General features: G+C 44.2%; 1 protein-coding gene across 1 annotated transcript in view; it reads right to left on the bottom strand.

The window, feature by feature from the left end:
* The window catches only part of PLB1 (phospholipase B1), a 440,448-nt gene that overhangs the window by 267,263 nt on the left and 148,265 nt on the right, over nt 1-24,920 (bottom strand). Inside the window, exons 18-20 of the mRNA XM_085610369.1 lie at nt 20,161-20,228; nt 19,358-19,401; nt 8,358-8,466 (exon numbers count right to left, since the gene is read on the bottom strand). Of these exons, the coding sequence (XP_085466495.1) occupies nt 8,358-8,466; nt 19,358-19,401; nt 20,161-20,228 (221 nt within the window). The remainder of the gene's footprint in view (nt 1-8,357; nt 8,467-19,357; nt 19,402-20,160; nt 20,229-24,920) is intronic.

Below are 24,920 nucleotides of genomic sequence, written 5' to 3'. Positions count from 1 at the left end.
GCCAGAGTAGGCGGCCGATCCTTTAGCTTTCTAGCTGCCAAGTTATGGAATAGTCTTCCGGAATCTATCCGTGGCATGCAGGATCTTTTGACCTTTAGAAAGGCTATCAAAACTCATCTCTTTCAATAATTGCTTCTCTTTCTTTGTGTTCCTTTCTTTCTGCATTTGGTTTTTTTTCGCAGCGCCGGGACGCCCCTTGGCTGGGGCAGCCGTGCGCTATACAAATCACCATAACATAACATAACATAACATATAGTTTTTAACTATCTCGCGCTATTTTCGTTATGTTCGCTATGTTTTAAATGTGGATTTCTGTGCATTGTGGCATTGCGGAAGAACTATAACCTTACCTGAATTCCTCAAACATACGCCAATAACTCAGCGCTCGGCCCCGGCGGTACCCGGAGGTTAGTCGGGACCGCACTGCACTGGGGTTGATGCTCTAGTCTTCTTGCCTACCACCACTATATCAAACACGCTGGAGCGACCGCGCGCAGTGGGCGCGCCGCTGGCGCCCCGAAGGCGCGCCGCTGGCAAGCCCTCTGCGCCCGTCGGCGACCGGAGTGCCACGAGCGTCAGAACCCCTGGTCAAATCGGACCATGCACATACGGTAGGCAAACCCTGCTCGATTTGAGAGTAAACACATGTGTTTCCCACAATATGTTTCCACAACATGATGCCGAAACAGAGGCTCGGTGCACAAACTGCACTTTTAGATTTTCTGCTAATTCCATGCCGGGCCCCATGCCCATACACAAACCAGGGAAAGGGTGGGAGGTTAAAGGAGCCTTCCAATGATAGAAGTAGTGAAAACAGAACTAGAGAGAGGGATACGGAGCGGAAAATCAGTAAACCCAAGGCACCATCAACAGAATATGCTAGATGCTTGTTGATCAATGTCCGCTCTGTAGTTAAACACAAACACGAGTTGGAAGACCTTATCCAACTCTCTTCGCCAGACCTAGTTTTTTTAACTGAAACGTGGACAGATAGCACCTCCGGGCCTGACTGGAACACTGCTATTCCAGAGGGCTATGCGTATTTCTCACAAGACAGAGTGACTGGCAAAGGGGGGGGGGGGGTTAGCGATTATTTATCGCGATCATTTCAAAGTACAGTTGGAGACGATCTCTGCCCGCCCCACAGAAGCACTGCATTTTCGTATAAAACGAAACAACCTTCAGATCTTCCAAGGGTATTGATATATCACCCACCAGGCATTAGGGTGGCTTTTTCCCAAGCTCTTCTGACACTCTTGGAATCGTACACTGACTCTCATTCCCTCATTATTCTAGGAGATTTCAACTACCATTTAGAATCCAACAACAATACAGACACTACTAGGTTGTTAGACAATCTTGAGGCTTTTAGCCTCAAACAACTGGTAACCGGACCCACCCACCAAGCAGGTCACACGTTCGATGGGATTTTTACCAGTAATCCTGACATCACCTTTACCAACCTAATGGCTCTGCCATGGATAGACCACAAGGCTATATATTTTAACCTTAAAATCCCCCAGATACACCCCAGAGTACAGGCCAAAGCTTCTAAGGTATCACTCAGGCGATGGGATAAAATCAAGGACGGCGACTTTGAGTCAGCACTTGACCTTTTCCCTACCATTTTAGACTCTGAAACAACAGGGCAGTTCTGCAGTTTAATGACTGGTTATCGTCAGCAGCCGACAAGGTCGCACCCAAGAAATTAGTGACGGTAAAAAGAGTCAAGACATCATCACCATGGTACACTGCAGAGCTTAAAAGCTTAAAGATCAACTGCAGAAGAGATGAGCGTCTTTGGAGGCAAGACTATGATAACCAAAAGAAAGTTACCTACGTTCACAATTTTTTGCTATATAAGGAGGCAATCATTGCCACAAAAAAACAGTTTTTTACAGCAAAAATAAAGGAGGCGGGCAGGTCCACAAAGGAATTGCTCAAACCCGTTAATTTGTTGGCTAAACCCCAGCAAGATAGCGCTTTCAAGCCAGATAAAAATCTATGTAATAAACTGGCGGATCACTTTCAAGAGAAGGTGCAAGGAATCTATAACGATTTCCCAAGTACTCCCAGACCTCAGGGCATGACAGTGTCCGTAATTCGCCCCCAATGCAAGCTGACTTGTTTTCAGCCAATGAACAATGGGGAGGTCCAAAAACTTCTACTCTCCATAAAATCCGGTGCACCTATTGATCCCTGTCCCCCTTTCATCATGCATCAAGCAGCACATAAGATCTGCGAAAATCGTACCCCTATCCTGAACGAAGTCTTAGCCTCCGGTTGCTATCCTACAACCTGGAAAATGGCATCAATTACACTTCTTCTAAAAAAAACAAGCTTAGACCCTAGCGATCCCAAGAACTATTGCCCCATTGCTGGTCTCCCAATTGCGGCCAAAGTTCTAGAGAAACAACTGAACAGAGTGCTAACAGACTATCTCGATGTAAATAACTTGTTGGACACCTTTCAACATGGATTTCGCCCACGCCACTCTACTGAGTCTGCTTTAATCCTGGCAGCTGAAGAGATCCGCAGGGTAGTGGTGATGGGGGGAAGGCGGTCCTCGTGCTCCTTGACCTAGCAGCCGCATTTGACACCGTAAACCATACTGTTATGGTGCAACGGCTGATGGATATAGGGGTAGGGGGACCGCCCTGTCCCTGCTGTCCTCCTTTTTGGAGGCAAGTAAGCAGAAGCTGTTTTGGGACGGCATGAAGTCAGACGGTTTCTTGCATTTAGGCAGTGATTTATTAGTCATTATATACAAGTATTTCTACTCGATACATATTATCATTAGGCCCGTTGGTATCCTGTTGCCATTTTAACCCCACCAATTGAATGCTCAGCCGCTTTACAGTAACTTGGTATTTAGAGCATAGGATTTTTACCTTACATCCGCGCAATCTTGGCTGACAGTAACAACGCCACAATTACACATAACTTCTATGTCTACTCTTCACGTTTGGTGTGCTGTAGTCTGTCTATGTTTTCCAAGACCTACGTGATATCTGTCATGCTGTTTTTTTGTAACTAGGGGTTGAGAAAAAGTCTCTCTCACCTGTGCTCAATCTAATAGTTAATTATGTTTGTGTTAGAGCCCTGTAACCTACTTAAACTCTTCATTTGTATGTAGCGCGTAATGTGAAGAAGGCCGCAGGTCGGTGGCAAAAACGCTTCATGTGGACCATGTCTGTTAAATAAATCTACTTTTTTACTTAACCTGGTGTCTGTGCCCGAGCTGTGATTCTTCACTCTCTACTCATCTGGAAGGATTCTGATATATATATTTTGGAGTTTTATGAATGACACATGGACTACAATGCCCAGGAATCTAAGCGGCCCATCTAAGGGCGGGCAATTAAGCAATTTAAGGGGTATGTCATAATGAGCACGAGAACATTGTCGAGCCTCTGAGGAAAGCCCACTTAGCGCTGAAACGTGTCAGGCTATGTCGACTTTGGGACTGCAAAATGGATTGTGATGCTTGTCTCTGTCTTTACCAATTAAAGGTACTGGTTGCCAGCTGTTGTGGGAGTACGTTCTTGCCTAGGGGCAAATCTGGAGCATATATATATATAGTACTTGCGATTAGTCTTTTAAAAAAAAGGTTGAGAAATTGAAAAAATTTCGAGGTTTTGACTTTTGTATATGGAAATCAATTGAGGATTAAAAAATTGCATGTAGAAATAATTGCAAGCAATTTACGCCAATGAAAATGTTATGTTGGAATAACTATTCATAATGTCATTGTAATGATTGAGTGCAAGGCATTGAAATGGAAAGACGTTCCAAAATGGCGGTAGCTTTTGACCTACCAGTTACCATGGTTGACAAAATAATCTGATAGCCCCTCTTTTATGTTTTGTATGTCACATGTCTGTTTTAAAAAGAGGAACGAATGGTTTTTTCATTATCGTGAACAAGGTGGCGAGAGGCCATCGAAACGCGTTGATGTGAACTCATCAATAAAAAGCCGAATGAAACAATCCCCCTGGGAGTGCAGTGTGGTTTTTGCCGAAAACAACTTGAACCGTATGCTGAATATATATATATATATATATATATATATATATATATATATATATATATATATATATATATATATATATATATATATATATATATATATATATATATTCACTTAAAAAACCATATGTTTCACACATGTTATAGTTAGGTGGATATTTCACTCGTAAAAAACCAATGAAATTCCCCCGTTATAGTTAGTTCAGATAACTATAACTCGCGCGCCCGCAATCCTGCTCATGACGTCACATATTACATCACTCATGACATGGTCAGTGGCATCACTCATGACATCACTGATGACATCATCCTTGTGATAGAGTGGTCTCTATTGCTCTGTATGTCATGGAAAGACTGTAAGGCCCAAATATGTCAGTCCTATATACAGGCGTGTTCACCGTAGGCCTGGGTGGGACGGTTGTGGGTGTGGGGAGGGCTGGGGGGAATTGCAGTGCTGCCCCGAACTGCATCCACCTTTCTGTCAGCTTTCAAGCTCTCAATAAAAAATCAGTGATAGGGTTCCCAGAGTCAGGCAGGTATGAACCAGGGATTCACTAATCTGGCTTGCAGATCCACCTGGGAATACAATGTATGCTAAAACAGATTTTTCCATTCATGGCATGGATCCTGCCATTGTGTTTCCAGCACAAACCATGGGGCATATTTACTAGTAAAGTGGCGAAGCGTGTCGTTAAGTCAAGAAGGCTAACAACACCCTCCGTCACTTTAGAAATGCAGGGCTGCACCATATTTACAAGAATATGGTGCAGCCCTGCGTTTCCCCCTGCGCTGGCGCTAAATTTTTTTGCCTAGCACCAAGGCAGGCGCCCTAGCACCATGGTGCAATGGTGTCTGCATTACAGGGGAAGATTGTGTGGGGCAGATTTACAGGAAACTGGCACATCTGTAAAGATGCATCAGTTTCCCTGAGCCAGCATTTACAATACGGCGCACCATGGCGCACGGATTGACAGATGCATCAGAAATTCTGATGCATCTTTTGGTGCAAAAGTAACGCATTGCTGAAGTCGTGTCGCGAGCACGACGCAACTCCAGCAATGCAAGTTGAGGCCTATATTCTCACTACACTGTGTTACTCCTTACACCTGCTTCAAGCAGTCGTAAGGGTTTGACACAGTAGTGTCATAGAAGTGGGGCAGTGAAATCTTGTAGATTTCACTGCGTCACTTTTACGAGGCTTTCCTGCATGGGAACGCCCACCCTGCATACATTATACCTGACGCAGGTATAATGTGACGCAGGGCTTTACGACGTGACCCATCTCCCTAGATGATTCACGTTGTAAATTGGCCGCACTTTTTACGCCGCTGCTGCATCACAAAAGTGATGCAACAATAGCGCAAAAGTGTCTAAGGGGCTTGTAAATCTGCCCCCTTATGTGGAGGAAGAGACACATTCCTGCACATAAACAATCTTTAAATTGCGTTTTGTCACTTCTATGTGTGCTGCTCAAAATTTGCAAAACGTAAAAAAAAAAATTATGATTTTTTATGTGCAGGAAGGGACCCCTCCCTGCACATAAACAATCATTGGAGTTTTGCTGTTTCCATGTGTGCTGCACAATGCAGCACACATGGAAACAGCATAAATGACGAGAAACTAAACATTTCTCCTTGTTTTGCCAGGGTAAGTCCAAGTTTTCCCTGCTCTTAATTTTGGCACTGCCCCATATTTACGCAACCCTTGTAAATATGGGTATTGCGGTGGAAAGCTCACAGTGACACCCATTGCCCTCCCCTTTCACGCTAACTATAGTGTGAAAGGATGCCTTATTTACAAGACAGCAATAAGCCACGTTAAGTGGCATAAGGTTTTCTTGTAAATAAGGCAAAGCCCCTATCCCCACCACAGCGTCCTGAAAAGTGACATTGTGGTGGCAATAGGGGCATTGTAAATATGCCTCTACGTGCCTTATTACGACTACGGCGGTCCATGAAACCGCCATAATCATGGTGGCAGTCTGACCACCGCCACACTGTGGGACTGCCCACAGTATTATAAGAGTGGTGGTCAGACCGCTACTAAGCCGCTGCTACTACCGCGGATTAAGGATCCTGCAGTGCAGCAGTGGCACCGCCGAGCATATTGTGAGTTGCCTCACTGCCACCCTTTTCATGGCGGTGAGTCAACAAAGGTGGCCCTAAAGCACCTCCATGTGCCTCTGTGCATGGGGGTGCATGCAGGGGGGCACATGTTGTGCCCCCCTGTAGTTTTGGACGGCCAGTTCCTGCACGGAAGGAATGCACAACATGGTGCATTCCTTCCCTTGCAGGAACGTGCACTGACAGTCTCGCGGCAGTGCTGTTTAATGTCCTTATTATGAGTTTGAGTTGTGCCCCCCTGTGTGCAACCACATGGGGTGAAGCACCACGGGGCCCTGTAGGGCCCCCTTTGTTTCCTCACTGGCACACTTTTCATGGCGGTTGCACCGCCATGAAAAGTGTGGCAGTGCGGAAACTCATAATATGCACAGTGGCACCTCAGCGCCCCGACAAGCATTTTGCTGCCCCAGGACCGCGGCACAACCCAAAGGGAACAGCAGTTGCCTGACGGTTGTGGCAGTTGCAGTGGTCCCAGGGTGGACCGACCATCCTAGTCATAATAGGATGGTCGGGAGACTACCACCATGAGTCTGGCGGTCCGTGGACCGCCTGACTCATAAAAAACTGTAAGGCTCAAAATGAACATTTAAACTGCATGGCCGCGGGACCACAACACCGTGCGCCTGCCAGATCAAACAATTACTAGTGATCTGGCGGGTGGGCAGCAGTAAGTTCCAGCGGTCCTGAAGCGGAGTGGTGGCGTCCCGCCCGCTCCAGAAATTCTGAAACTCGTAATAAGGCCCTGTGTGTTTAAACTATGTTGGTCAGCAATAACACACTGTACAATTTTATATATGAAACGTTTTAATCCATTTACTTGAAATACACAATAAACTGATTGAGTACTCCGCATCAGTGTTATCTTTTATTTCATTTGGGTAGGGGCAGAGATAAGTAGATAATATGTTTAACATCTTGATGTTGGAGGAGCAGTCCCTCACCATTGTGTCTGCTGGTGTGAGCCCTCATCCAACAGGACAAGGTGCAACACCAGCCTTAAATGATTCATTGATGCCCTTAGAGTCCTGTAATGTTGAAGGATGTAAAAGGTTCTAAGGCTTTTAACTAGAAAAACAAAATAGTAAGGTGGCAGGGGGCATTTGAGTAATCATAGCAAAGAAAACTACCCAGGTGCCAGTGTTTTTAGGAAATGTGTGACTTTTCATGCTTTAGAAAGTTCATCAAGGTACAAGAAAACTTGTTCTGCACTTCACCATAGCAAAACAGTCAGATGAAGCACCCTGTATGCTCCATTATCTACTGTATGGAAGGACCTATAAAAGCAGACCTCATATCAAGCTATTCTCTTAGGCCATCTATCCCTCCTCAGGTGCAAGGAAGACCAGGATTGGAATCATTGCTGCTCATGCACAGCTCAAGCCTTGACTAGCCAAAAGCCCCAGCACACTGGAGACACAAACTAGATCAACACCCGCCAACTTGCACAGTGGAGGTCTGCTGCACTTGTCAGACCATATTGGCTTTGCTTATCAGCCGATCCTCTGGCAATGAAGTGTGAGCCTCATTTTGCCCCAGGAATCAGAGACATCTTTCTGTTTCTCTGCTGAACTTCCAAAATGGAATGATATTGGTAAGTACTCAAGAGCGAGGACGATGGCACAGAGCAGATACTAATGGAGAAGTAGAAAAAGAGACCTGGCGGGGTAAGGAGAAATGTTCTTCTATGTAGTCGTGTTTTTTTACTCCTTTCACCGCATTTGTTTTGAAAGGTCCATAGGTGTAAAGTTTGGACACTTCATTAGAAGGAATGTCTACTTTACACAAACCTACAGTTCTACTCAACACAAATTCAATCTACCACCTGGAGTATGACTGATTGCCAGTTTTAAGGTGATGACACACCGGTGCGTATGGTGTGAAGTACTGTATGCTGCTATTTCCTTGGTCCTCAGATGTGGAGCCCAGTCTGTGGTTTTATGATCAAGTGCTTTCTGGCTCTCAAAACTCTAAAGTTATTTAACTCCACATTCGTGGAAACAGGATTTTAAGGTGCCCGTGGTAGAAGCAGAGATAACTCTTGCGACTAGTCACAGTAGTCAGATCTCGTTATATGTGGGAAAGGCGGATGAATGAACATAGACAAGGTCTGCTCCAAACCAGTGGCACATCTTGATATAACAATAGGCTTGCAAATTCTGCTAATGCAACATGTACAGTCCTCACTTACCTTACAGTTCCACTTACTCAGATTTAGATCCTGGTTTGGCCTGATTAAAGAAAGCATTTGGCTTATTCTCGGCTCCTTTGCCTGTAGAGAACCCTTGCAGAGTAGGGTTAAACTCACGGAGAATATCTGGAAAAACAAAACAAACAAAGCAGATTACCATCATGAAAATACTTCAGCACCACCATTTATAAAGATGAGTCTGCCATAAGACCAAAGCCTAAAGATCGGCTAGATGTATGTGACAATATCAAGTAAAAAATATCGTTCTGATGTAATACCGACTCCAAAACATTGACTTACCACAATATTGTGAAGGTACGTATATATAGGTAAGTGTACATTTATAATCCTTAACTCCACATATACATAAATGCAAGATATATATTACGAAGATAAGTATATATAAGAAAGGTAGATACACTATTCTTAACTCCACATCTATAAACCTTGAAGTTCTATACTGAGACAGTAAGTATATATAGATAGGTATTGGTTTGCTATTAAATCTATACTTACCTATGTATTTATATCTTTATGATATTGTAGTTGTTCGATATTATGACAGGACAAAATGTAGACTTGTTATTGTGGTGGAATACCAATCTACTCTAGCTTGTTGACCATAATTTTAGTGAGCTAGAACTGATGATTTTTGTATCATCACAAATCGCTAATAGGATTTTATGATATCAAAATGTGTGTGTGTTACAATTTAACTGAAGCTTCACAATCATATATCATTATATATGATAAAAGAATCTTAAACCCTAAACATGTCTTCCAAAAGTCCAGTCAGCTAGATACTACATACCACGTATAAATGGCAACTGAATGTGAAAGGTATCCGAGCCAGCAAAATGTATGTAGCGGCAAAAGACTGTAATGAGGCATAAAGACCCATGTGGTGTCTTCAGTGATAAAAATAAGTTAATAACTGTGAGGTCACACTCTGATGTGACATAATTCCTCACAGGAGCCATACATTAGTCCGAGTAGTAATTTCCTGTCAAATTTCCTAAGAGGCTTCCCATATCTGTGATCAGTGTCGGAAGGGCACAGCGAAGTAATCTATGAAGATAACACGTAGACGGTGTTGACTCACACCTTTTTCTCACCACATCGTATGCTGCATTTCCTTGATGGGACATAAAAGACTAGCAGCTCCAATAGTCCAATCCAAGTAAGACTTTGGATACCCAAGCATATTTTTTACACTCTTCCTCTATTTAATTGTTTTAAGTGGTGTTTTCAGCCTCCACTCAGTTTAGGATTGCCAAAACAATGAACACAGCTCTGGCAGGCAAGCAGAGTAAGTCTTCTGTCTGGCTGTAGAAAGCGAGGGCATGCCTGAACATTTCAAAAAGCTTCCAGTTGGGAAAATCGGCATTCGGTATGCAACCTTGATATGCATGCAGAGGATGTATGTCACGTACTCACTCTCCCAGGCAGTCACTCATTCTACTGCAAGGGTGGGGTAAACATGTTCTTGGAAAAATCCCTTTCAGAGTTTTAGATTGTGACCACCATTCTTCTGGGGCAGCCTGGTCGTCAGGGTTACTGGGTGTCAGTTGCATCAATTTGAGCAGTTCAACACTGGTCCTGGTGTCACAGCACTATTGGTCCCCAAACTAGGTAACCAAGTACTATTCTCCAGCCTTTAACTTGCTCAGGTTAGTGGAGAGGAGGAGCCCAAGGCTTGCTTAAGGTGGGAGTTGGGATAGACACTCAGAATACGGCTTAGACAGTCACGTCAGCTAATAAGGTCAATGATCATTCACTGTTTTGCTTTATAAGGAAATTTACTTTAATAGATGCAGTACAAGGGATATTCAAAGAATACACTTCAGGAGAAATCCAGGTAGAGTGAAGCCAAGGAAGATTCTTATCAACTTCCAGCCATATGCCCTAAAGGTAAAAATCCTCTTGTCTGCATTAAAACTAAAATCCCTAAAAGGCCCAGATTTTTCATTCGAAATTAGATCAGACTTATCGCGGGTGACCCTAGACAGACAATGGGAGTTGGGCAAGCGTATGAATAATTTAATAAAAGCAGGGGCAGCTGTACAACTTAAATTCTGTGCATCCCTAGGAGTAATGCACACGATAAGAAGTACAAGGGAAGCAGATGAGATCTTAGAAAGCATTAAGGGAGGTGGGGGTGCAGTTGAGGGGTAAGTAAATGTAGAGAGGTTATACTCTGGTATTCGCCACATACGTACACATATATATAGCTATTACTGGTGGTGGGTGCTCGCGGAGCAAAAAATAAATATTTTGACTAACATCAGGTCCAAGAAGAAAAAGCAGGAGAGGGTTCTCCAGGGAAGGGTGGAGGGAGGGAAGGATGATGGGGTGCACGGGGTGGGGAGCATATGGGAAAAATGATAAAAAAATCCTCAAATACCTCAGAAAGATTTAGCAAATTCAGGATAATAAGGTCATGTCCATTCAAATCTTAACTTGGAATGTCAATAGGTTACATGTGAAGGGGCGTAGGGATAGGATACTGCAATACCTTAGACACTCTCCTGCTCAAATTTTGATTCCAAAGGAGACGGATTGGGTAAAAAAGGAATGTGTCGATATCTTTGGAAAAAAAGATGGGTACAACAAATATTATGCACTGACCAGAGTGCGAACATAAGAGGGGTCACAATAATAGTGAAAAAACAAGCAAAAATATGGGTGTCACAGACGAGGGCAGATAAAGGGGGTAGGTGGATTATATCAGATGTTAAAATAGTGGATAGGCCATTAACATGGGTAGGGTACTACGGCCCAAATCACAATGACTGCGAACCACTTAAAAATTTGTTCGCAAATCTCTTAGAATTCTCTGGGCCGAAAATCATGACAGGAGATTTTAATGCAGTATTGGATCTAAAGTTAGACAAATCAAACAAAACCAGGGCTGTACCGTCGCCTGATTCACGAGCCCTTTTAAAAGCTACAATGAGTCAGCATACTTTGTGTGACCTTTGGAGAGAGAGAGTAGGAAATCTACAAGGTACCTTATTTCATAAGAAGAAATATGGGAACAGATCAAGAATAGATTATTTTTGACTAAACTGGAGCCTCAGAGAGGATATTTTACATATTGGATACAAGGTGGCCCATTTATCAGATCACTCTGCGGATATATTAACACTTAAAAACAGCATTAGGTACACAGAAAGTAGATGCTAGACCACACCATACTGGCAGACAGAGAAGTAATGGACAATCTAAAGGTAGAGGTTAGAGAATGTATTAAGATCAATAGTGGTTCAACTACAAATGGGATTGTTTGGGATACCCTAAAGGCATTTATCAGAGGCAAGATCACTAGTGCAGTTTGCTGTAGAAATAAATGCTTTAGGAGTGAAATCTTTCGGCTAGAGGATGAAATGGAGGGAATAGAAATTGAGATAAAAAGATCTGAAACAGAGGGGACCTGGGCCGAGTTAGAAAGGAAGCAGCTCCTGTTGAAGAACCAAATGTCAGAAATCATCCAAGCTAGGATCAGAAAGAGGTGGAATGCTAGCAAGCTAGCACATTTTGAGTATGGAGAGGGGGTAGGGAAACTCCTAGCCTGGAAGAATAGGAATCGGATTAAGGAGATTAAGGAGGACCATTCCAGAAATATTCTGAATAATGAGACTGAGATTGAAGAGGCTTTTAAGGAATTCTTCCGGATCCTATATATGGGGGAGGAGAAGACTGCTGATGCACAGATTTAGGGATGGTTAGCTGACTCTATTCAACCCATAGATACTAATCAGCAAAAAATCTTAAACCGGGGGATCACCCAAGAAGAAGTGGTTATGGCCATTCAGTCTAGTACGAGGGGTAAAGCCACGGGGCCAGATGGTATCCCAGTAGAGCTATATATAAAATCCTTGTGGCGGTGCTATCTCCACTTTTGACATTAGTGATGGCCGATATATTAGATCAAGGAATGCAAATACCAAAATCCTGGAATGAGGACACTGTTGCCCTTATTTTGAAATTGGGTAAAGATCCGGCTATATGTAAGACTTATAGACCGATATCTCTCCTGAATTCAGATTATACATTTTTCACAAAAAATTTGGCAAGTAGACTAACTAAGATTGTGGGCCAAGTGATAGGGAGGTATCTACATGAGCTTACCTATGAGCTAATTGGGTCCATTGATTTTGCAACAATTTATGATACCCCACTGGCAATAAGTAACAACATTAGACGCCTTTAAAGCTTTTGACAGGGTGAGGTGGTCTTACCTATTTTCAGTTTTGAAAAGTTATAACCTAGGAGATAAATTCTGTAGAGCCAGACAATTAATATATCAGGAACCTGCAGCAAGAGTCTTGGTGAATGGGAAGCTATCTTCACCTTTTAAAATACTTAGGGGTACAAGACAGGGCTGCCCTCTTTCCCCCCTCCTGTTTAATTTGTATATGGAACCCTTTGCTTATAGACTCAGAACCACAACCAACATGCCCCCCTTTCACCAGGGACAGTGGGCCAGGAAGGTTGCGTTATATGCAGGAGATACCATGGTTTATTCCTCTGATCTTGGCGCGGCTCTATAGACTATTCTACACATAGCAATGGAATTCGGGGAGGTATCGGGGTACTAATGTTAACGAACACAAAACAGAGGTTATGCCATGGAATCAGAGAAGCAATAGTCAGTTGATCAAGAAGGAAATGCGATATCTTGGTTTAAAGACAGTACAAGATATCAATACAATTGCAGAAATTATTCTAAGGAGAGCATTTAAAAAGATTGTTCAACTAATGAAGGGACGGGCACACTTTCCGTTAATGATTCTGGGGATGGTGAACCTGGTCAAGATGATTATATTGCCAAAGATCACTTTCATATTTAATTCCATACCACTGTACTTTGATGAAGGCACCATACACAACATTCAGCAGGCAATAAATGCGTTTATTTGGGCAAATAAGGGGATCAGGATCTCCTGGAAAAAACTGCAGAGGAAGAAGGAGAAGGGAGGACTTTCCCTCCCAGATATACAATACTGTGCATGGGCCTTCCAATTGACAAACTCAAGAATGCTCGCAAAGACACCAGATGAATCTACAATAGGCTTAATGTTTTCAGCAATGTTAAAAGAAAGTAAGGCAGATGCAGATGGCTTCCTTTTTAAATTCGGGGACCCAAAATTGAAATAAGAAATTTAATTAAAGGTATTACAATCGATGACGAAGATGTGGTATCACATTAGACGTCTTTTGAAACTAGACTACTACTCTCATTTTGCCCCGATTTGAGGTGCGCCAGGGACTCCGGAGTGCCTTAATGAACTGGCGGTACCCATTAAAAACGCTGACCTAAGGATCTGGGGAGACCTGACACAGGAGGGGAGTCTTTTACCCTGGCAAGATCTAAACGGGTTGATGAAGGGTGGCCTTTCAAAGTTTAAATACATACAATTAAAAAGCTGGGATCAAAGTCGAAAATCGGCGCTGGGTGTAGGTAATACCTTGGAGGAACAACTGGCCGCAAAACCATCAGGATACAAGGAAGTCGCATTCTGGGACTGGCAGATACATGACATCACGGACGGAGATTTTAAGCTGTCAGAGGAATTGTGGGGAAGATACTTGCAGAGGGAGCAGCTACAGAATATTTGGCAAGTATCAATGCGCACACTCTACCTCATTGTCAAACCTGCTTTTTAAAGGAGAAACCACTTCTTTTCACTTCACAGGGCATACAGAACACCTGAAAAATTGTCAAAGATGGGGAAAGGAAGTCGAACCAGCTGTGCAAAATGTAGCCTGGAAAAAGCAACAGACGTCCATATGTTCTATCAATGCCCTGTAACCAGAGTGTTTTGGGATAAAGTGGAAACAACCATTTCAGGTATTTTGGGACGGCAAATGAAGGTAAGCCTCATTGGTTATCTTTGGTTTGGTCTATGGCCTTACGGGCGTTCTTAGAGATCTGCTGTTTTATGCAATCCTACTTGCTAGAAGAGAAATTTGCCATAAATGGGTGAGTGGCGTACCACCGTAGCTTTCTAACTGGCTGGAGTCCCTCATATATATGTCTAGGATGGACCTGCTAGGGAAAGAGTCTAAGAAGAAAGCCTTTTGGAAGCCTTTGCAAGTATGGAATGAGAATTCGGGAAGGTTGCCGCAAAATACGGGGGGGTTTAATGATGATATATGAATTATAAATCTGTCCAATGATTATACTGGCAAAGTTCTCTGGACTGCTGCAGGGCCCCTCTGTACTATGCTTACTAAACAGTTGCCGGTGTAAGCTAACCCTGTGAGAAAGAGACAGCCGCAGGAAGGATAATGCTCATTGTGGTATGCCCGCAAGTGGTTGTTTTCTTTCTCGATATAAGGGCGGAAGGAATGGACATTGTTTCTGAGGTGAATGAGGACAAAAAAAATACATGCAGTACAATAATGCACATAAAACAAAGATGCACTATGAAAACAAGAGGTCTCTAAAACCTTCTGGGCCACAGATCTGACCTTAAACACTATTTTAACACTTAGACACTAATTATTATAAACTCAATTAACTTTGAACTCTGCACACTGCACGAGGTTACTCTGCACAGATAGAGTAATGGTACCAATACTTGTATTGTATGGATTTGGCTTCAGCAGTTGATAAGAGGTCAAATGTTCCTGGTTGCCCACTGTCCTCCACCCAAAAGATAAATAGTGCTTGTAGAGAACCCCGGTCTTTGGGTGGTCCGGTGAGGGTTTCTCTGTACCCAGGCACAGCTACTGGAATCCCATTAGTCAAGTAGCCAGTAGGCTAGCTATAGAAGAGTTGTGGGTGACCTGGGTGCAAACACAACCTGATACCCTCCAATGACACCAAAAGGGTTAGTAATGTGTACCACAGAGCCCACCGTTCACAGGTTAGAGTTTTACGTAGCTGGGCATACATGGGGATGAGGCTGCTTGCCACTGGTGCAGGACCAGCAAGGGAACAGCTGGAGACTATGCAAGCCCTGGGACATGGACCAACGTGTAACTAGTGAGTTTGTCAAAAGAGCAATCTTTCCCAGCGACAGAAGGTAACTGGAAGAACCCACATGCCCCCATAGCAGAGGGGAGATATCAGCGACAAAGCAGCCTTACCTTCAATGAGAGTAAGAGCTTACCCCCTGTTTCCTTTTTTGCTGAAGTGCAGCACCTTTCCTTATCTTGAGAGGCCACTTCTAATCTCCTCGTGCTCCCAAACTGTTGCCTTCTGCACGTTCTCAATCATATCTGGTTTTCTGTTGGGATTCTACCTTTGGCTCGTGAGCTGAAACCCAGCTTCTTGCATTAGTGTTGAAATCCTTTCTGCGTGCAAATTAGTGACAGAAACACCTTCTCAAACCCTGTCCCAGGTTGACTCACACTCCAAGGCAATTCCACTTCTGGACAAGTGAACCATTGAACAGATCACTGCCCCATGAGGTCAAGGTTTTATTGTTCCCTGATGGGGAGGGACAGCTGCTAGTTTTAAAATCCTAGGTACCCATCCAGTCTTGAGGGAATGTATTCTGCATGTCCACTGCATTATCACTGCATGAAGTGTAGCCTGTTTGTATTTTCCACAGGGTGGAATGTTAATTAACTTCATTCAAGGGGGGGGGGGGGCTGGCTACAGGAGAATGACCATCACCTCAGGGAGTGGTGGGCTGTCCCAGCAGAGGAAAGGCTCGAGCTAAACACTGAACTGGTTCCTTCCCTAACTCACAGCGCTTCTGCACAGGCTGGAGAGGGGTGGAGCTGGAATGCCCACTAGAACACAAACCAACCTTGGTTTACAATAAACACAATAGATCATCAATCCATCCTTACCCAGTGGACACTCTCACTGTCAACAAATAAATCTTAGCCATGATAGAGGCCAGTAGAAACCACGTAAGGGAAACTGCACAGACTTTACCAGGAAGAAATGGTTGCAAGCCCTCTCAAGTGGTACAGGTACTATAGATTAATGCTGCCACCACTGTCAATCTACCACAGCCTGGGTACATAGGGAAGTAGATTTGGGAAAAAGGGGGTGGTGATGGACAGAGTTTCCGAATGATGCAGAATACTCTTACCAAGTCAAGAGATCATGGTTTTAATCCATCACCGTTTTTTAGCTCACTGCACCATCCCAGCTCAGAACCTGGCTACATGCAAATTAGTCTGTACCTGTCCCAGTGCATGATGGGAACAGGGCAAACCAAACTACCAAGCCAATTCTTATACTGGGAAGGAAACAAGCTTCCGGGGACCGGTTTCTGGCATCACAGCCTTCGTCGGCCCGGCTTGCCTGAATCCTGATGGTGCAATGAGCAAGGGACTCACGTCTGAGCATACCCTCCCACACAAAGTGTGGATAAAATCGATTTGGGAAAAAGGGGGGTGGTGATGGACAGAGTTTCTGAATGATGCAGAATACTCTTACCAAGTCAAGAGATCATGGTTTTAATCCATCACCGTTTTTTAGCTCACTGCACCATCCCAGCTCAGAACCTGGCTACATGCAAATTAGTCTGTACCTGTCCCAGTGCATGATGGGAACAGGGCAAACCAAACTACCAAGCCAATTCTTATACTGGGAAGGAAACAAGCTTCCGGGGACCGGTTTCTGGCATCACGGCCTTCGTCGGCCCGGCTTGCCTGAATCCTGATGGTGCAATGAGCAAGGGACTCACGTCTGAGCATACCCTCCCACACAAAGCGTGGATAAAATCGATTTGGGAAAAAGGGGGTGGTGATGGACAGAGTTTCTGAATGATGCAGAATACTCTTACCAAGTCAAGAGATCACGGTTTTAATCCATCACCGTTTTTTAGCTCACTGCACCATCCCAGCTCAGAACCTGGCTACATGCAAATTAGTCTGTACCTGTCCCAGTGCATGATGGGAACAGGGCAAACCAAACTACCAAGCCAATTCTTATACTGGGAAGGAAACAAGCTTCCGGGGACCGGTTTCTGGCATCACAGCCTTCGTCGGCCCGGCTTGCCTGAATCCTGATGGTGCAATGAGCAAGGGACTCACGTCTGAGCATACCCTCCCACACAAAGTGTGGATAAAATCGATTTGGGAAAAAGGGGGTGGTGATGGACAGAGTTTCTGAATGATGCAGAATACTCTTACCAAGTCAAGAGATCATGGTTTTAATCCATCACCGTTTTTTAGCTCACTGCACCATCCCAGCTCAGGGAAGTATCCATTGTCTGTAAAAAATTGGTGCACTTTGCTTGCCCGCATGAACCTCAAAGCCAAACTCCAGGGTCCCAATCCATGTAAATAGGAAGACCCTTAGTCAACAGGTGTGACTGCCATGTTCACTGGGGTAAAATAAAAGATAACCACAGCACCTTTCCAGTGCCATGCCAGCAGATCAAATAGGGCAGGGAGCATGCTCTCCAGAGCCATGCAGAAGTCTTTCCGTCCCAAAACAGATCAAGCTCTTTTGCAATGTTTTTAGGAAGATCACTTTAGAAAACTGTCATTGAAGGGTGATGCACAGCAGAACATTTCACTCCCTTCTTTCAAAGCATGCCAAATTGAAGGTTGATTGCCAAAATTGCAAATCAGATCGACAATCTGATCAATAGAGGGATGATTTGTTTCTATTTTCCATACTCTTCAGGTACCCATCCTGCATAAAAAGGGCCTCCCGTGGAAATAGGCCTCAAAACCCATAAAGACGTGATCCAACAAAGGATCTTTCTGGAATAATTACTGTTCGTGGATGTTAGAGATACAGGACCGGGTAAAGAAAACCTAGATAGCCCCATTAAGACAACCACAGTATCTATGAAAAGTACCCCCACAGCTTTCTTTCCTGAGAAGACCAAAAACATTATGGATGAAATACTTGAGCCGCTGCTAACTGCGGTCGGCCACATTCAAATCCACTGTGCCACTAAAAATATGGGCCAACCATGTTGAAAACAGTCATTGACCTGTTTTAGTAGGAACAGTCCAGGCTGAAATGCCAGGCTATGTCCCCTCTGATCTGGATCAAAAGCAAGCCGCCATAGTTTCAGCCTTGTTGGACCCAGTTCTTTATTTTAGCTGGTGGTTGACAGTGGGTCTCACCGGCATTTCTTTTTCTGCATCAGACATTTACTGAGAGCAGTAGTGGAGAGTGAAGGTGGACGTAGAAAGAAGGAGGAAGAGAACAACGCCAAAACTGTCATTAAGGTAGAAATATGGATCCACACGTGCGAAATAAAGGTGCAGGGAGTGCCTGGTAGTCAATTAAAGAGGGCTGAGTTGGATTCAGGACTATGAAGCCTTGGTTTTGAAGGCACTGACATTTAAAAGCATCTGCTGCAGGCTTCTCACCAGAGTTTTGGGCCCCAGCACTCATTTTTTTAAACAAATTAAGCACTAGCCTCATGACTGAATTACAGCTCTATTACACAGCTTCCATCTAGGCCTGGGCGGAATTTCAAGTACACCTGTGTAATCAGAGTAATTTTGGTAATTCTGTGCTACTCTTTGACACAGAATTACCAATAATAACACAATTACGCCTGCTTGCATAATTAGGAGTAATTCGGAGGAAATCAATCACTGAAAGATCACATTTAGCAAGTGAGAACAGCTCCTTACACTGCTGTTTATTTTCTGTTGCATTTAACACTATTTTTTAGCGCAAAATTATTCCTCACGTACATTTTGGCCTTGAAGGAACATTTTGCACTAAGCAACTAACACGAAATGCTGGCAGTAGGTCGGTGGAAAATCATACTCCAAGTGCACACTTAGCGAGTGTGAGTGGCAGCTTGCGCTCACTTTTTATGTTCTGTTGCATTTAGTGCTCTTTCTTAGTGGGAAATTCATCTTTGTGTCAATTTTGGACGTGAGGGGGCATTGTGCGCTATGAAAATATTGCTAAATGCTGAATTATTTTTCTCACATATTTCTGCTGAATTTTTGGGTAAATCCGGGTGATTACGCTTCCCAGAATTATGAAAGTTCTGCCCACCCTACTACTTTCTTATATGCAGCAGCCAAGATGAATCACATGTGCCAGAAATCTAGTTGCACTCACTTGGTAACGTTGTGACCGTACTCAGGTTGCCGTCTCCTCCGACGCTGGAAGACAAGAAAAGAACAAAGGGTTTCTCAGTTCACCCACCTTTGGCGGAAAAGTGATCGAATGGACAACTGTGGGGATCTCCAAAACTGTGTTAGCACCATATACATTAAGGACTTGGGGGCATATCTACAATGACGGCGATAAATAAACGCAAAGCGCGCTTAGCGTTTTGTTATTTATCGCCGTCTATCTCTGGAATTTCTCGCCCTGGTAACGCGTTATTAACAACGCATTACTCCAGGGCAATAAAAATTCCAGAGATAGCGTGGAAATCGTCGTTTTGCAGGGAACATCGCTGGTTTTCCAGCGATGTTCCCTGCAAAACGGCGATAACCTTGCCGGTCATATCAGCATAATCCACCCCAATGTCAGGGATAGGTAAGTCTGCTTTTTAGCAGACGTTAGTTTTTGGAGAAAACAAGCGATTTTCTCCAAAAACTAACATGTGCTAAAATGCTGGGGCAGCCTTGTAAGTATCGCGATGTGAATATCAGCGATATTTACAAGGTTGTCCTGCCCAGTGACGCCCACTTTGCATCTCATTAGAGATGCAAAGGGAGGCGCTGGGTAAAAGGGTGCTAACATGCGCTAATGCATGTTAGCACTCACTTGTTAATAGGGCGATCATTTTATCTCCGCTTTTTTGGCTTTAAAAGCCAATAAAGCGGAGATAAAGCCCTTGTTAATATGCCCCACAGTTGGTAAGTCAAGTCTTTTAATTGAACAAGGGATTTTACAAATGAGGCAGCACTCACCTCCAGGAAAGTCCTCGGTATTGTGTCAAGACATCAAGGAGATTGTTAGCACCTGCCCCGTTCCCAGCCTGTAATGAAGAAACACAAACATTTGGATGAATTTGGTAGTAGAGCAGAAAAAGTTTGTCCAAATTAGGCAACAAACAACAAAGTGGTGGAAGGAATGCTAGAATTAATCTCAGAGGATTGCACTGAGACAATCCCAGTCCCCCCTTTTTGCACACTGGGCCACTCTTGAGACAAGACATGCCAAATGCAAATCAGTGTTGGTCCTGCTCCAATAGGAACAATCAGCACAAACACCCAGGTCAGGTCCCCTCCAGACAGGAACGCAAGCAGCTCCAGCCTGGTTTTGGCCTAGTTAGGTCTTGGTGGAATCAGGCACCAGCTTCGTTATTTTTCATTGAACAAAAAAGAGAGGTAACCATCACATATCACTTTAGGACATACAACCCATCTTATTAGGAAAAAATACGTGAAATCTTATTCGGAAAAAATACGGACAATTGTGTTATGTATGTATTATTGTTTCATGGTAGTATGATATATTAATGTTGGTGATGTAAATAGTGTCCATGTTTTTTGTATTTATGTATTTATGTCGAAAGCATTTCACGTATATTTTCCGAATAAGATTTCACATATTCTTTCCTAATAAGACGGGTTGTATGTCCTAAAGTGATATGTGATGGTTACCTCTCTTTTTTGTTCAATGAAAAATAACGAATGAATCCATGAATAAATGGTAGCCCAAGGTTAATTGAGAAAACCATTGTGGCAAAATAGTGAATTGATAGATGGTGTCAGAGGTATTCTTGTGTATATTGATGATTATTTTGATTCCAACCTCTGTGTTACCTGAACAGAATCACTCCCCTTTCTTAGAATTACTAGTGGGCTTGCAGCACTGGTAGTACTTTAAACATGTCTCAGGTCTGCCATTGCAGCCTGTGTGACAGTTTTAAACTGCCATTCCAGCCTGGCAAACTAAACCTTTTGCCTGGCCCAAACCTTCCGTTTAATACAGATATGTCACCCGAGGGTAGGCCCGAAACAGCCCACAGGGCAGCGTGCAGTGTATTTAAAAGGTTGGACATTTACTTTTATGTTTTCCAGGTCCTGGTAGTGAAAAACTCTTAAATTAGTTTTTCACTTTACAAGGACTCCCTCTCCCATGAAATAACATTTGAGTTACCTTATTACGTTTAAAAAGCTGTAATTTCCAAATGGAAGCAGGTAACCAATTCATGTTTTGTGTCTTTTGTATTGTAATTAAATATCCTAACTTATGATAAAGTTGGATTTTACTTTACAATTTTCAAAATGGCACTTTTAGAAAGCTGGCCTTTTCCTGTCTTAGCCAATTGTTGCCTGCAGCCTGTGTCTGGGTCACATGACTGGGTGTAGTTAACAATTGGGCTTTGGGAATTTCTCCTAGCCAGCTACACACAACAGGGAGCTTAGATGTGCCTGGATGGGCTGTCACTGGCAGGAATCGAGGGAGGAGCTGGGCACAGCTTTACTCACACTTGAATAGGCTTGCATACCCCCTGCAGTTAGTCTGGAGCGACGGCAAGGAAGACACGGAACCTGTGCACTTCAAAGGCCTTCCGCGAGAAGCTTCTCCCCACTTTAGAGGCACATCTGAGTATAAACACTGGACCTCAGACACCAACTCTTCAGTGCACTGCTGGACCTGTGGATACTCTGCCAGTAAGAGGAACTGCTGTCCTGTTAAAAAAAACTGTCATTCTGTTGGACTGCTGCTCTGCAGGACTGTTGCCTTACTGTGCTGACCTGCTGCCTTCTTGCCTGGGTGAGAAGGACTGGACCTACAGCTCTTGAACCCAGAACCCCGGAGTGACTACAAGGGCTAGATGGATGGCCTTCTGATCTGAACTCTCAGGGGCATGACAGGCTTTCAACAACTCTGCACCTGGACTCTGTTATCTGTGAGACTACTCTGGCAAGTGGTGCCACCCCAGTCTTGGACCTTTGTAGCGGGCGGAAGGTGCTTGCCAGCCTCTATGGATCCAGCAGAACTGACACATCTCCTCTGCCGAGCAGCGCAAATCTGAGCAGAACTGATGCATCACCACTGCTGAGTGGACTGGCCCCGTCTCAAAGACCAGAATTGCCGATGCAGCCCGTAACACCCTTTGGGACCACCGCTGTGCAACGCATCTTCGGCGCCGGGCCTCACATCTCTCATTGAAGGCAGACTCGATGACGAAGCCAGACTCACAGCTCCTTGGAACCGACACATTGCCCCAACTGCACAACGCATCCTCAATGCCAGACTTCGCATCACAAGCTCTTGCCTACAGGATCTTCGATGAGGCCCTTGCACAGCGGCCTTGCCGCATATCGGAACTGACGCATGAGCGATGCATCTTCAACCTGGATCCTCGCAACACTTTGGAAACCAGGATTTAAGGTACACTGTTTAGCGGGCCTAAGTGGGTCCTTGTAGTTGGCCTGCATACCATTGCGGTAGGCCTGTACTTGTGACTTTGTCGCGGTCTGGTGCAACCAGATCTCCACAGTTGGCGCTTTGTGCTTTTTGGTGCTGTTTTCTCTAAAAGGCTTTAAAATTGCATATCTATGGTTCTACAGATTGGATTATTATTGTTTTGGTCTTGTTTACTTGTTGGCGCTGAGTTGGGCAATGAGCTGTTCTTTTGTGACATGCAGCAGAGGTTCCGATGAGGTGTGATGGGTGATGCAGAGTCCTTGCATTCGGGAAGACCACACAACCACAGTGGTTCTGCTGGGGCTGTGCCACGAAGCAAAAGAGATATGTCAGTTCTGCTGAGTCTTGTCAGGGTGAAGTCATAAACCAACCCGAAATTAACCTTTGCTCAACCCTCTGGTAGCTTGGCACACAGCAGTAAGGCGTAACTTAGAGGCAATGTGTAAAGTATTTATGCAGCAGATTAGACATTAATAAAGTGAAAACACAACAAAAATCCTACACCAAATTATAAAAATTGAGTAAGTTTTAATAAATAAAACAAGACCAAAATTACAAAAATCCAATCAGTAGAACCAGAGAGATGCAGTTTTAAAGATTTCAGTTAATATAGTGCAACAAAAGCACAAAGCGCCAACTGTGGATATATGGTTGCGCTACACCGGAGCAAAGTAACAAGCTCAGGCTGACTGCAATGCAGTGTGGGTCAGCTACAGGGTCCCAGTTAGGTTCGATGAACACAGCACCTTATTCTTGGTTGCAAAGAGATGCAGATTCCTACGTAAAGGATGCGTCACGCAGCAGAGGCCAAGCGAGGTCCAGGCGAGATGCGACGTGCAGCGGTGGTTCCTGGAAGATGTGACAGAAGATGTAATGTCCTTGTGTGGAGATGTGTCACACAGCAATAGTTTCAGGGAGCTGAGTTGGGTGATGTGATATCCTTTTGTGGAGATGTAGCACGCAATGGAGGTTTCAATGAGCTGCTATGAGCAATGCGGATCCCTTGCGTTGAGGAAGACCACGCAGCCAAGGCGATGCTATGGTTCTGCTGGGGGCTGTGCCACACAGCAAAGGAGATGCGTCGGTTCTGCTGAGTCTACAGATGGAATGGAAAATAAACTTTTGGGTCCACTTTCAAGGGTTCAGGACTGGGATGGCGTCACTTGGCAGGGCAGGACTCACAGTTGGCGGAGTCCAGGTGCAGGTTACAAAAGACTAGCCCTTGGAGTTACTTTGGTGGTCCAGGCTACACGTTGCAGATCTGGACATTGTCGCCCAGGCAGGAGGGCAGCAATCCATCAGGGTAGCAGTCCAACAGGGTAGCAGTCCAGTCAAGTGGCAGTTCTTCCAGCAGCACAGCAGTACTTCTTTCTGGCAGTCTTCCACAAGTCCACAAGTGTACTGAAGATTTGATGTCTAAGGTCAAATATTTATACCTTTGAAGTGCTCAGGTCTCCTCCCTCCCCTGTCCTGGCTCATGACTGACTACAGGGGGTATGCAATCCATTGTGTGAAGTCAGAACTCAGCCTATTCTGGTGTAAGTGGGGCTGTGCCCAGCTCTGCCCCATCCTTCCAGTGATGGCCCATCCAGGTACACCTAAGCTCTATATTGTGTGTGGCTAACTGGGTAGAGTTCAACTGCCAACTACACCCAGTCCAGTGACACAGAAGCACGCTGCAGGCTCTAAAATGGCTGAGAAAGGAAAATGTCAATTTCCCCCCAAAACTGCATTTTTAAACTTGCAATACAAAATGTGACTGTAGCATTAAAGATGACTATTCATTACAATTCCAAAGACACCCAGTGTGAGGGGGTTACCAACTCCCAAATAGACGCTATAGCTTATTAGATGTAATAAGATCACACCAATGTTTTCCTGTGAGTGAGGCAGGCCTTCCAGTAGTGAAAAACTAATTTGAGGGTTTTTCACTACCAGGACATGTAAAACTTAAACGTCCAGGTCCTAATTTTGAAATACACTTCACCCTGCCCTCTTGGTTGTGTAGAGCCTAACCAATGGGTGACTTGTATGCATTTAAAAGGAAGGTTTAAGCCTGGCAAGAGGTTTACTCTGCCAGTTCGAAATTGCAGTGTAAAACTTGCACACATAGGTGCAATGGCAGGACTGAGACCGGTTGGTAAGGCTACTTAAGTGATTGGCACAGTGAGTGCTTCAGGCCCACTAGTAGTATTTAATTTACAGGCCCTGGGTACATATAGCACCACTTTAGTAGAGATTTACAGGTAAATTAAATATGCCAATCAGTTATAGGCCAATGTAGCCA

Source organism: Triturus cristatus, chromosome 6 (genome assembly GCF_964204655.1).
Source record: "Triturus cristatus chromosome 6, aTriCri1.1, whole genome shotgun sequence".
NCBI lineage: Eukaryota > Metazoa > Chordata > Amphibia > Caudata > Salamandridae > Triturus > Triturus cristatus.
Note: the sequence above shows the minus strand (reverse complement) of the source record. Positions and strands in the feature narration are given on the sequence as shown.